General features: G+C 38.7%; 1 protein-coding gene across 1 annotated transcript in view; it reads right to left on the bottom strand.

The window, feature by feature from the left end:
* Positions 1-14,294, bottom strand: part of LOC148357910 (uncharacterized) — a 149,155-nt gene that overhangs the window by 113,234 nt on the left and 21,627 nt on the right. The window contains 13 exon segments of the mRNA XM_088345819.1: positions 1,160-1,264; positions 1,330-1,533; positions 1,691-1,843; positions 3,552-3,701; positions 4,378-4,494; positions 4,631-4,810; positions 5,709-5,858; positions 8,414-8,611; positions 10,914-11,047; positions 11,128-11,254; positions 11,316-11,387; positions 13,062-13,247; positions 13,307-13,447. Coding sequence (XP_088201945.1) covers positions 1,160-1,264; positions 1,330-1,533; positions 1,691-1,843; positions 3,552-3,701; positions 4,378-4,494; positions 4,631-4,810; positions 5,709-5,858; positions 8,414-8,611; positions 10,914-11,047; positions 11,128-11,254; positions 11,316-11,387; positions 13,062-13,247; positions 13,307-13,447 — 1,917 coding nt within the window.

Raw genomic sequence — 14,294 nt, 5'->3', positions numbered from 1 at the left:
AGTTCGAATCCCGGTTCGTCCGTGTTACATGTCGAAGTGTCCTTGGGTAAGACACTGAACCCCTAATATCCCCAATAAGCAGGTTAGAGTTTTAAATGGCTGCAATACAAGGCCGCTATTGGGAAATGTGGAGCACATTGTAAAGCGCTTTGGAAAGTCATTGACTTGAAAAGCGCTATATAAATGCAGATCATTTTATTTGTGCCTGGAATATTCTGTTGTAGTAAAACTTCAAAGAAGCTGATCATCTAAGCTCCAGCGCTTATTTTACCACATTTACAACCATCATGTAAACAAATACGCAAAGGAAGAAAAAAGGTCTTTCTTTTTAATGGTCCCCCCTCCCAGTATAAAAGTAATTGTCAACCATTTAGCCAGGCCACTTGTGAATCTTACAAGCTATTGTCCTTCAGCTCATTTGAGCCCGGAATATTTCATTGTAATAAAACTTAGAAGAAACTGCTCATCTCAGGTCCAGCGCTTGTTTTATCCATCTCACAACTGAGATGTAAACAAAGATGCATAGAAAGAAAAAGGCCTTCCTTATTCATGACCTTGATATATTTAGTTTATTACATATTGTATATGTGAGGTGACATTTGTTTTAATGCAACTGTAATGTATGTGGTCCATTCCTGGCATCCCAAAATTTAGGGTAATCCTAAATTCATATGAAGAAAATCCCTATACTTTTGCCCGCCTGGTGTGTACATAAGAAACACATAGTCAGTGTTACTGCTGCTTTGAGATGGGGAAAATAAATGACTTTTTTCCAATCATTTTTCTTTCCTATCCAGTGCCGTTGATGGCTATGTACGCCTAAAATGTATTTTAACTAAGGTTCCTGGCTGAGAATAAGGTAATGGCTTCAAAAGTAACACATCATGTTATTTTAGAGTTTGCGCGAAAGAGCAGTTAATTTAGAATTGCATGTCATTCAATGACATTTGTTAGTTACACCGGGCCCTGAGAAATTATGCGGATGTAGCCCTTGGGGAAAATGAGTTTGACACCTCTGATGTAGCTCATTTGAGCCCGGACTATTTTTTGGTAATAAAACTTTGAATAAATGGCTCATCTCAGCTCTTGTGCTTGTTGTCCACATCTCACAACCCGGATGTAAAAGAAGACTTTCCTTATTCAAGTCATAATCAAGTACCTGCTGGACAGTAATGACCAAGTGGACATTTTGTACCGGAAAATCCATCCAACGGTGTCGGCGAGGATGCCTCGCTTTTGCACCAAAAACCAGCAAGGCACGGTCCTAAAAGAACATCACAACTAATGCAAGCATATAACAGCAATTAAATCAAAGTTTCCTTATCAAACCTGCTGGCTCCGAAAGTCCTGTGGAAGGACAGTAGTGTCCACTAGGACATGGCACGCAAGCTGAAAGGCTGCTGGCGCGCTCTTTCGGGTTGAAGGAGCCCACGGGGCAAGGTTGCTCCTCCGACATGTTCGTGCCTGCAGGGCAATAATGTCCTTTCGGGCAGATCCGCGGCAAGGAGCCGCTAGCCGGATCGCAGAAGTAACCTTGTGAAAACCATGCGCGTACATTAAAGTCATCTTTATTCAGATGTGAATATTCAGTAAACACTGACAGGAATTTCCTTAAATAATTGAATTAATGTCAGCGTGTGCATCATGTTGTGACATTTTCATGAATAAAATATTTTTAAAGGATGCCTACCTGCCTCACATGGAATGCAGATAGCTTGCCTCTCTCTGTTCTGGTATGTTCCAGATGGGCATGGTTCTGGAGATGTACTACCTTGGAGGCACACATGACCAGGTGGGCATGGCAGAGTGTTTGAAACACTTTGACCAGGGGGACACCAATAACCTGTGAAGAAGACAACAATGATGCTTGTTGCCCTAAATCGAAAGGTTTGATTAGAATAACGAGGCTGACCCTTATAAGTTTTAAGCAATATTTTCTGTGACACAAGTCGAGCAGCTGGAATGTGCTCCTGATTCCTGCTCAGTATAAAAAATATGGATGGACATTCCAAACTGATATTCATATCAAAACCAATAAATAACAACCACAATACTCCCTCCCTAAAGAAATGCTAATAGAGCTATGCCAATCCAGCCCCCAATGACTTTCTGAGTGTGTCAAAAAAGTAACGGGTCTCTGAGTCATTTGTATCAAAAGTTGGGATTTTTTTTCCAAATAAATGAAAATCAAAATGCACTCTTAGGCCGCTCAACAGCGGTGTTGAACTTGGATAGCGGGGTGAGTTGTTTCAGGTGTGCTTTCACTCAACTGTTAAAAAAAGTCTGGTTATACATAGAAATGCCAAACATAAAAATATCCTTTCCCCATTGTTTTTTAATAAATGTTTAGAGAAGATGCCTTGTCATATGTGATTACAGTATGCAGGATAGGTTACTAATGCAGGTGGAATGATAAGAATAATATTGGAAAAAAAAGATACATATTTGAAGTTGACATTATTTTGCTGATCCAGAACAGAAGGTCTGGATCCAGCCCCAGAACAAAATTGAGTTTGACATCCCTGGTATAGAGGAAAGGAATTTTCTGAATAAAATGGCAATGTAGTGGCAAACATTTATTTTAAATACTATGAATTAGGGTCATCAACTTTTTTGAAACTAAGAGTTAATCATTCATATGAAGAGCTCCCAGTTTTATGTGAATTTTTGAAATAGCAACTGTTAATGTGTCATTACACTGTTGTTACTATTTTATCATCATGCTATTACCTTTTGTTATTATTGGGTCACAAGTTAAAATATGCTCAGCCAACAACTCAAATGTCTTCCTAAAATGGGTTGTAGGTTATTATTATTATTATGAGATGAATTCTGATTCATTCCTATGAACTGATTATGTATATGGATAAACATTATTGCTAATTATTGTTTTTTTATTCCAGTTACGCATCCTACCGTACATAAAGCAATTTCTATTAAAAATGTGTAATTATGTTGTTACTATGTTATTATTTTTTATTATAAGGTTGTTATTTGGTGTTGGACAAAATAGGCTCAGTCAAGTACAAAAGCATCTTCCTCAAAAAAGGACACTGGGAAATTTACATATATAATTGAAAATATGTTCCCAGAATTGTCAATAATTAATGATCATATATGTAAAGACACTGAGAAAGGTATGATATCCTATGCCAGTTATATTACATATGTGTCTATTTACGCATCTATATAGGGCCTATATAGTAGCTATTATAGAACCCCAAAGTTGGATGAATGGATTGGTAATGGCACAGAATTTGCACAAAACAGGCCTACTCAAAATTTCGGACACTGGATCGAGCTTTTCTCCTGCTCTTGGTAACCATGAAAATCTGTTTTATGCTGGGGAGCAGAGAAAACGGCCACAGGAAGTGGCGTTTCAATGACTAAGGTGGTTAAGGCATAAGAAACCTGTCTTTAAATTCCTGACTACTTCTACCCCAAAATATTTTAGAATTAGCCTATGATTTGTGTAAACAAGTTCATGCCCTTAAACAAAGCAGCTGTTTTAGTAGTTGACCACTAACTCATCATTATGCCAAGAAACAGACCTTGATCACAGGGCCCGGTTGGGGTACTCAGGCCTGGAGTGCTGCAGTAGAACCCTGCTGTGCACGGTTGACAGTCTGACTTGCTAGTCAGGCCCGATACTGGAGAAAACGTACCAGCAGGACAAAAAAGAGGTTCCCCGGAGCCTTCCACTGCAGGGTGAATATAGACTAGATTTAGGAAATCAATTTTAAAAGGATAGTGTGTATTATTTAACTTCTTCTAGTGCTAAACCAGACCTAATTCATTAAAATATTAACAATATTGTTTTGAATAATAAGAAAAAAACACATACAATTGCAACCAAACATGCATTTTTTTTAAATCAACTATGCGGAAGTACAGCATGGTGGCACCCATCCCTCTCCAAGCCAACACATATTTCCACCCGATCTCAAACCGGGGACCTTTCATGTGCCCAGGGAATATGTACTCTAATAGAAATGAATGAGTCAAAACTGGGCATGGCGTGGTAATAGTAATTCTGCTAATTACAAAGTGTAATGTGATGTTCACAAATGGGAAGTCACACTTCTAAACAGTAATGAATGATTCAAGATCACTTTAGGTGAAATAAAGAAAAAAGTGACCACTCAGAAGCTCAGCATATCCAAAACTCTAACCCTAAAATAGCCCCTGGTTCAGATTTTTTTTTTTTTTCCTCATTATTCAAATCAGTATTGTGTATTTTAACGAATGACGTAGTTTTTCAGTATGTGCTAAATAGTGCACAGTGTGCATTTACCTAAAGAGCCCCTGACAAGCTCATTTAAATTGTTCATTGGCAATTAGCAAAACTTCTTACAAGGCAGTTAAAGCTGGGCTTACCACAATATGTCCCACTTGGACAGATGTTCCCTGTCTTCCCATCTGTTGGCTTGGCTTCAGTGGCTCCTCCTTCGCAATAATAACCTGGAGAACAAGGACCCATCGGAGAAGCCAAACCTGTTGATCAAACAGAAAATTTGCATATCTTCACAGATTCTAATAAATCCAATATTTCTGACACTAGGGAGAAGAGACACACAAGTGTGTATTTTTGTGAATAATTGAAAGATAGTGTTTATCACAATGTAATTACCTGAAAGATTACAAAAGGCTCCAGGGGGACAAGGAAGAGGCTCCGAGCTCCCTGCCGGGCAGTAGAAACCCGGCTGACAGCGTCCCCCTGTGGCTGTGGCTGGGCACAGGCAGTTGGTGTTGGTATAATTATCCAGGTCAAAAGGTTGCGGGTCCCAAGCTGCTGAGACGCAAAACCAACCTGGGGAACATATGCATTTAGAAAGCATAATAAATAATACGTAAGAAACAATCGGAGGGAAGTGGAATAAGGACAGAAGATGTAGAGCGAGGTGACGATGCAATAAATATGACACATTTTGATTTGAGGCTGCTGAGACTCTCTAAAATGTTGGTTGTCAGCAAGTGAGTTGTTTTGAATGAGTCTATGACGTAAACATGCCCGTGTCAAGGAAACACTGTTGGTATGTGTAAAGCGAAAAAACCTTTGTGAGCCAAGGACATTTTTGCTGCAGAATTTTTTGAGGTAAAACATGCTTTTGAAAAAAAAGGTAAAACATTATTTTCTATTAAATCCCAGCACTTTTTTATAGTCTTTAAATTGTTAACCCTCATGAAGTCGTTTTAAATACTATAAGAAAGCATGGATACTGAAGTGTGGCACATTTATTAAGAACATTTTACTCTGAATTGTTAGTATTTTACACTCATAAGCATGGTGACTATTTTTTTAAGTTTAGTTTAATTTTCAAAGTAGTAAAAAAAAACAAATAAGTAGATGATAATGACAGACAGACAGACGGACGGACAGACGGACGGACGGACGGACGGACGGGCGGGCGGGCGGGCGGGCGGGCGGACGGACGGACGGACAGACAGACAGACAGACAGACAGATAGATAGATAGATAGATAGATAGATAGATAGATAGATAGATAGATAGATAGATAGATAGATAGATAGATAGATAGATAGATAGATAGATAGATAGATAGATAGATAGATAGATAGATAGATAGATAGATGGATGGATGGATGGATGGATGGATGGATGGATGGATGGATTGATTGATTGATTGATTGATTGATTGATTGATTGATTGATCCAAACCTTGTCAACAAAAACTACCCGTACTAACCAGCTTCGCATTTTCCGGATGCATTTGTCAGTCTCTCCTTCTCACAGTAGTATCCTGGGGGGCAAGGTAGGCAGCTGTCCAAACTGTGGGTCATGGGCTCGGGGTTGTAGTAGCCACGAGGACACGGATACTCAGTGGCGTGCCTTGTCGCTGCAGTATGCATACAATACATTTCGGAAATTATCTAACAGTAGGCCAAAATATTTTCTAATGTGATATTTGTATTAAAATATATTTTCTCAAAGATTAAGTAAGTAATCAAAATTGTTGTCGTAAATTGGGAACTTGTTTTACTTTTTTTTACTTTAACTTTTACTTACCTGGATTTACAGCAAGATTTTGGTTGTTCTTTAATGGAGGGATGGGCGCCACCAGGCTGTACTTGACCAAAACACACCACAGGAAATGGTGCCTATACGACCCTACTGGTCAAGGGATCCAACCAACCCAAAACACTTTTTAGGTATGTTTAAAGAAGCATATTCCGAACAGGAATAAAAACTGTCAGATTGTTCGCCATTGGTTTTCTTTTTTTAGGTGGAGGCCTTTTTACGCTAGCAGGGAAAGGGCTACATATATTTTTGGAAGCCGATGTATGCCAATGGGAGGATTTTTTCTTCTTTGGATAAGTTAGAAGCACAATTCCGGTGGGGAAAAGGGTTTTATTTCTTCTTTTTCGCACGTCCGAACCATCCGCGAGGCATTCACGGTCCATCCATTTTATGGACGTTAACAAAGCCTTAAAGCGGTTGCGAGTAACACTCAAATGGAAATCAAAGTTAGTTTTAGGAATGTAGTTAATTGTTGCACTTTAAAACGTGTATACAAATGACAGCATATGTGAGTTTTTTAACAATGAGCGATGTTTAGCTTGTTTCAGAAATGGTCTAATAACAAAAATAAGAATAAAATAATATCACGCAGGGGTGAGGAAATCTTTCAGTCGCAGGCCACATTGTTTTAAAAATGTGTTCAGAGGGAAATAAAGACATAAACTGGTTTTATTTTTGAATCTGCACATTGTGTCTCCAATCCAGGGGTCGGCAAATACGATAAGCAAGTCACTTTCCGTCCATTCATCTTTTGTGCTAGTTATCGTCCTTAGGGTCACGAGGGTGCTCTAGCCCATGCCAACCATCTTTGTGCAGTGGGCAGGGGATCCCCTAAACTGGTGGCTAACCAGTCACAGGGTACACAGAGACATTCAATTCACTCGCTCATTCAAACCTAAAGACAATTTGGACCTGCTAATTAACCAGACATGCATGTTTTTGGAATGTGGGAGGAAATAGGAGTGCCTGGAGTTTAATCCTGAACTCCCGCACCTTGGGGCTGCGCGCTTACCACCCAGGTGCCTTGTCACCCCGCTTTAACTTTATACATGATACCGCTTATCCTCACTAGGGTCACAGGGGTCCTGGAGCCGATCCCAGCTATCTTCGGGCAGCGGGCAGGGCACACCCTGAACTGGTTGCCAGGCAGTTGCAGGGCACAATGGGACAAACAATTCGCTCGCTCATTCACACCTAGGGACAATTTGGACCGGCCAATTAAACTGCCATGCAGTTGTTTGGAATGTGGGGGAAAACCAGAGTGCCCGGAGGACGGGGAGAACATGCAAACTCGTTTTTCTGTTATCCACCTGATCTTTACCCAAATGGTGTTTCATTATTGGACTTCTGTAAGTAAACACCCAATGTAAAAATCCTCTGCTTTTACATGCCCACACTTTCTTGTGTAAATATTTTGTGCTCATATATATCCAAATTATTTTGATCTTTTTATCTTTTTTTTATCTTTTATCTCGTACAGTCTATATGTGTAACTGGAGGGCCACGTCCAATTTCGTTGTCACAATATAGTCATCTCATTTTGTAAGGGTTAGTAAAAGATAATAAAGATATATTCTATTCTATTCTATTCTTCTGTGCCCATCAAGGCTTGTCCATAACCAACACTGTTCATATGTGCTGGCAACAGTACACCCTAGGCTGCAGTTCAATGATTGACCTTGTAGTCGTTTCATTTGACTTGAGGCCATATATGTTTTGGACACTTGGGTGAATAAAGGGGTGGAGCTGTCAACTGAACACCACGTTGTGGTGAATTGGCTCTGACGGTGTGGGATGATACCTGTATAACCAGGAAGACCCGAGCGTATTGTGAGGGTCTGTTGGGAACGTCTTGCAAAGTCTCCTGTCAGAAAGAGTTTTAACTTCCACCTACGGCAACGTCCCGAGGGTGGCAGGGCACATTAAGTCTGAGTGGACCATGTTTCTGGCCTCCATTGTCGAGGCGGCTAATCGGAGCTTTGGCAACAAGACAGTTGGCAACCCCTCACCCTTTTCCTTCACGGCACGACACACATTAGTTAAATTTGTTACGGTTACGGTTGTATCGGTTATTTCGTAACTACCATCTTTTTTTATCTTATTACTGGATTTTCCTACGTTTTAATTACCACTCGCATGTGTTTTCAGTGTTCAGGGAGATGTATTTTATAGCTATTTAGGGTTCACTTTTAGGAGGATGTGAGTGGAACCAATTAAGTCTTTATCATTTCATATTGGGAAAATGTGCTCTTTACACAAGCAGTTGGAGCTACAAGCACCACCCTGGAACGAATTAAGCTTGTAGAAAGAGGTACAATTATATTAATTTTCAATCTGTTTCTAATAAGGTATAAATATATTTTTAGCGGCTACCATCTGGGCAATAGAACCCTGGCAGGCACGGAAATCCGGCAAAGTCGCTGGTCTTCTCAGGACAGTAGTAGCCAGCTGGGCAAGGTGAGCACCTCGAGCGTCCTGTGAGGTTTGCATAGGATCCAGCTGGGCACGGTGCCGGCCCCGTGCTGCCTTCTAGGCAGTAATGAGCGACTGGGCAGGGACCCCCCTCTGAGCCTGGGGAACGAAAAGCAATTAGAAGCGACAAATTGCTGCCATCATGATTGTTAAGCTCTTATTGTGATGAATATTGTGATAAAGCCTGATTATTTAATGTATCAGTGTCAACAAACACTCTCGCACATTGCCGTCGCCCTGCGTTTTGTCAGCATCTGCCTCTGTTAAGCCTCTTTGGGACACTTGTCTCTACTTGTCTCTTCTGAATAAAATGTTGTAGATGTGAATTATTATTGAAAATATGATTATTGTCATCAGTATGAGCTTGATAGTGTGTTTTGTAAGTGAACCGAGAGCTCAGAGTAAGACAAAACATGCCATACTTTTTTATGAAAGTATAAGTTAAAAAAGTCTATTGTATAGATATGAAAGTTTATCATTTTCTTGAAATATACAAAACTGACCATTATGCATCAAAAATGGAACTGTTCAAGTGGCTAAAGGATAGCAAAAGAGATGGTTCATATACTGCAAGGTGAGTTCAGGGAGCCTCTTATTGTGTGTTAAGCTGAGTAACATCTAATGAATGCCACCTACCGTGCTGGTGTATGACTACAGAAAAATAAATAAATAAATACAAATAATTAGAAAAATAAAATAAAATAAGAATAAGAATAATTTTAATTTCAGAAATACAATGGATTACACATATTTGATATTGAGTAGAAGAATATTAAGTTATTCATATTTAATTTTAATTGATATAGTTAATTGACTTATATTTAACCGATTGCATGAAACAATTAACAATTAAACAATTAAAAACGGTTACTGTTAATGTTTAGTTGCACTTTATGGCTCAACATATCTATGGGAAATTTCACCCCTCAGCTTATGTTTCATATCTGATGTAAGTAAGTAAAAAAAAAAAAAAAAGATATTTTAAGGGTGTAATTTGCAAAAACTGAAATATTCAATAAGAGTAGAATAATAAAAAAAATAATAAACATAATAATAATAATAACAGCACAATACACTGATGAATTTAAAAAAATATACAAACAGCATTGATGCAGAATCTCCAGCACCACCTAGTGACTACCTGTGCACTCCAATCGATCACTTTTAACCAGGCCTTAAATAGACTTAAATAGGAACAACCTGTTGATTTTCAATCTAAATTTTGATGTTGACAGTTTACTTGTGTATGTGATTTTTTTAAATTTATTGTAGCAAAAAAATGCTAACATTCCCTCCTTGAAAATTCTTGCAAAATATAGGTAAAATAATCAATATTATACTAAAAATGATTTTACAGGTTAAAAAGTGTTAACACCTATGACATAATAAAATAAGTGTAATCTTAAAGGGAAAGTGTGTACTATTTGAACACTGGATATTGCTGCGTTGTGTAGTGCAACCGAAAATACAGAAAATGGGTGTTACAAAGAACAAGGATGAACAAAAACAATGGCGTCTCAGAGAGACTCTTTCACAAGGTTTTTGGTTTTGAGGGGGGTCCCTGTATGGGTCCCTGCAAGATGGCATACAACCATGTTAGCTACCTGTAAGTGATCCTAATGTTAGTTTAAATAAAAACAAATTTCTTGACCTATGAATATTTTAAAAATTGCATTGAATATGATCGTTCATGTATTTTCTGTTGTCATTTAAGTCAGAATGTTTTTTTTTAATGTTGGGTGCATTGTTTGAGGTGTCCTTAAAAATGTTATATTTCCTCTATTAAATATGTGTTAATGTGAGTCAAAGAGATGTTTTCTTTCTACTGTGCCTGTCTGATTGTATCTTACTTTACCCAACACTGTTCCAGGACTCACAAGACAGTAGTAAGAAAGGGGGAGGGGGAAAAGGTTGGAAAGTGACTTCATTCTTGTTATCGCAGTCTAGCAAGAACATGAAAAAAGTAAAAAAGGCCTGTTTCAACTACAGTCCAAACGCCAAACCAAACACCGAGAAAAAGATGACACAAGAAGAGTTTACTCAAGCATGTCATGATTGATATGACTGAGGCTGTGATTATGACTTTATGCCATGAGATGGCGGCAGAGAGTAACACATTTTCAAATTCCTGACAGCGTCTTTAAATGATAACGTTCTCTCCTTAAAAATTGTAGAAGGGTATATGCTTGCAGGATATAGGTAAAACAAGCCATTTCAAACTAAAGGAAAATGACGTATCTAGAGTTACAAGTGCAGCTGCTGCTCTTCCAGAGTTAACTCTAATGACATTGTTCCATAATTAAAACCTTAAAGTGAAGGCGTTGAGACAGATTTAGTACACTATCTTCCTTTCAGAAGGCTACCACCAGAAAAAGAAAGCATCAATTTTGAATTATGTTACCTGTGGATGCCGAGTCTCCCCCTGAGCAGTAAAAACCTGTCTGACATTTTCCCGAGGGTTGACTAAGGCCTTCAGTAGCACAGAAATGACCCGCTGGACACGAGCTGCAGCCACTGACATCCGTCACGTAAAGACTAAAAGAAGATACAAAGAATAGTGGTAAGATAAAATGTCTGATTTCTAAAAAACATGCTCTACATGATTTTACACTGACTGGTCTGAGTAGGTTCCAATAGGACACGGAACCGGGAGACTGGTTCCTTCAGGACAGTACCTTCCCTCTGGGCACGCCCCTCCGATCCCAGTACTGTAATTTCCATCCGGATTTGGAAAGTTTACACCTTTATAAAATGGCATCCAGTTAGTTGGAAGCAGAATATGATGTTGCTAAAGTTGAACTACCTGCAACGCAGTAATAGCCAGCCTGGCAGGGACCGGAAGGATCAGAAAGTCCCCAGTCCTCACAGTAGAATCCTGAATGCAAAGTACATACAGAATGTCTGTACTCATTATTATATATAGATGACAAATATGCCCTATGTAGAAATGAATGTTGAAATAAATAAAGACCAGCAAATTAATGCCATATAAATAAATGAACGCATTGATAAAACACATGATATCTAAATGTAAGACATACAGGACATGCAATTCATTTATATTTTTGCCTTTATTGTCATTTGTTTATTTCAGTATTTGTTTTGTTGCGTATTTGGTCTTTCATGTATTTTGTAGTGTATTCCAAACTGTTATTTAGATGAAGGAGAGAGTGAAAATGGAAAAGATTTCCACCCATTTTGTCATGTATTAGGCCATGCTGTGTATTTAGCTGTGTATTTTTATCGCCTATTTCACCATATATTCCGTGGTGTATTTTGTGCTGTATTGTATTGTGTATTGTGTGGTGTATTTTGTGGTGTATTTCATTGTGTATTATGTCATGTATTTGTCATTTATCTTTTCATGTAATCGGTCGTGTACTTTGTCATACATTTTTTCATGTATTCCGTCGTGTATTTTGTCGTGTATTCTGTCGTATATTCTGTCGTATATTTTGTCGAGTATTTTGTTGTGTATTTTTGTCTTGTATTCTGTCAAAATAAAATGTTATTCAAATGAGGGCACAGGTCAAACTTACTAAGCTTTTCACCTATTGGTGAAAGACAAAAAATACAACAAAATACCCAACAAAATCAATGACAATATACACAACAAAATACAAGGTAGAATTCATGACAAAATACATGACAAAATACCCAACAAAATGGTTGTTTGGTTGGTTGGTTGAATGTTTGGTTGGTTGGTTGGTTGGTTGGTTGGTTGGTTGGTTGGTTGGTTGATTGGTTGGTTGGTTGGTTGGTTGGTTGGTTGGTTGGTTGGTTGGTTGGTTGGTTGGTTGGTTGGTTGGTTGGTTGGTTGGTTGGTTGGTTGGTTGGTTGGTTGGTTGGTTGGTTAGTGGGTTGGTTGGTTGGTTGGTTGGTTGGTTGGTTGGTTGGTTGGTTGGTTGGTTGGTTTGATCCCTTAACCACTAGGGTTGTAGGGGCACCATTTCCTGTGGTGTGTCTTGGGCAAGTACAGCCTGGGGGTGCCCATCCTTCTACAGGCCAAAATTTAAAAAAAACATAGATACAGAAATAAATATCTAAACTACCTTAAATATATATATACATATTAATGGATGTTTGTGTTTGTATGTGAACTATGGGTTCCTTAATGGCTGAACCGATTTTTGTGAAAATGTAAGTGTCTTTAGCTAGGTTTTGTCTCAAGGCACACCTAAAACAAAATAATGAATATCTGCTTTCAAGTGATCATAAGGTCTCATCACACTTTGGTGGCCAAATTGAGTCTTGTACCTCCCAACCACCCATCAGACCAAGCATCCAAATCCAATCTTCATTCGGTCCGGCAACGCCAGTCCATTTTGCTTGTTAATGACAAAATGCACAGAAAATTTATTCAATTCCATGTATTTCTTGAATTTAGATATAATGTGATTTACTTACCGGTATGTGTTCATTTATTTACACAGCATATATTTTTAGGTGTTTATAAATGTATACATTTACTTTTACATATGGCAGGATTGGCCTTCCATAAGATTTGAATGAGAAGTGCTGTTTCAGTTAAATGAGACAATGCTTCTACCTGCTGGACAAATGAGGCACTGCTCCAGTTGGCTGACGCCCAAATGAGGGTTATGCGTGCCAGGGGGGCAAGGAAGGATGCCCTCAATACCCCCTGAAAAACAATAGTGACCCGACGGGCACGGTTGAAGGCCCTTCCCTGAAAGACAATAGCTCCCTGGGGGGCAATCTTGGCACACCACCGCACCTTCAAACACAAAAATAATTGAAAATCACATTCTGATATTTACCGGACTTTTTTACTACCTGTTGTGCTTGTATAGGTCCCATCAGGACAGGGAGTTGGAGAGGATGAACCCTTAAGGCAGAAATTTCCAAGAGGACAAATGTCCCCTGTCGAACCATCGAAAGGCTTTGGAGTTTGTGCTCCGCTAAAACAATAAAAGCCTAAGAAAAAAAGTGTGGAGGATTAGGGATTTAAAAAAAACACTCACACACATTGTTTAGTCTTTATTGGCCACTTTAACATCTTAAAACAAGGTGAATGTATAAAAGGCCCCGCCAATTAGTTTTATTGGCCAATAAAAGTAAATTACAAGAGAACATTTAATTACACTTGATTTGTTTTAACTGTGGACTTTGAGAATTATTGTATCATTTAACTATGTTGAATGTGGTATCATTTCAAAGATTCAGATTTTAAGATTTGCAAGTTGTAAATAAATTCATTCTTACAACAATGGGAGAAAATGCTATATCAAGTTTTTTGACATACAAGCAACCTGGTCACCAGCTGTGAAAAGTTTTCGCACAAATAATAAATGTTGAATTTGCTTTCAAAACAATCAGTTATTTGTGTTTAAGCATTGTACACTGCTCCGCATGTGTTTTTCAATAAATAGTTATTTAAAGGGACATTGTATAATATTTGAGCACTGATGTCGCAGTAATGTGTAGTAATGTGTGCTTAGACCGGGGGTGTCAAACAAGCGGCCTGCAGGCCATGTCAGGCCCCCTAAGGTATTGAATCTGGCCCGCAAGACAACACTCAAGAGAAGCGAAAGAGAAAAACGAGCTGCAGGTTGAAATATGTCCACTTGATGATGCCAAAGCCAGATGCCTCTAAAAAACGCTGTACTTTTATATCTGTCTCTCTCTCTCTATCTCTTCCTCCTTTCTTCTCTCACTCTATATCTCCCTCTCTTTCACTCTCTCTGTCTCTCTTTTTCTCTTTCTTTGTTACTCAGTCTCTTTTTCTGTCTGTGTCTTTTCACCTTCTTTTGCTCTCTCTTCC

This window comes from Urocampus carinirostris, chromosome 10, assembly GCF_059441175.1.
Source record: "Urocampus carinirostris isolate Australia breed hairy pipefish chromosome 10, RoL_Ucar_1.0, whole genome shotgun sequence".
Lineage (NCBI taxonomy): Eukaryota > Metazoa > Chordata > Actinopteri > Syngnathiformes > Syngnathidae > Urocampus > Urocampus carinirostris.
Note: the sequence above shows the minus strand (reverse complement) of the source record. Positions and strands in the feature narration are given on the sequence as shown.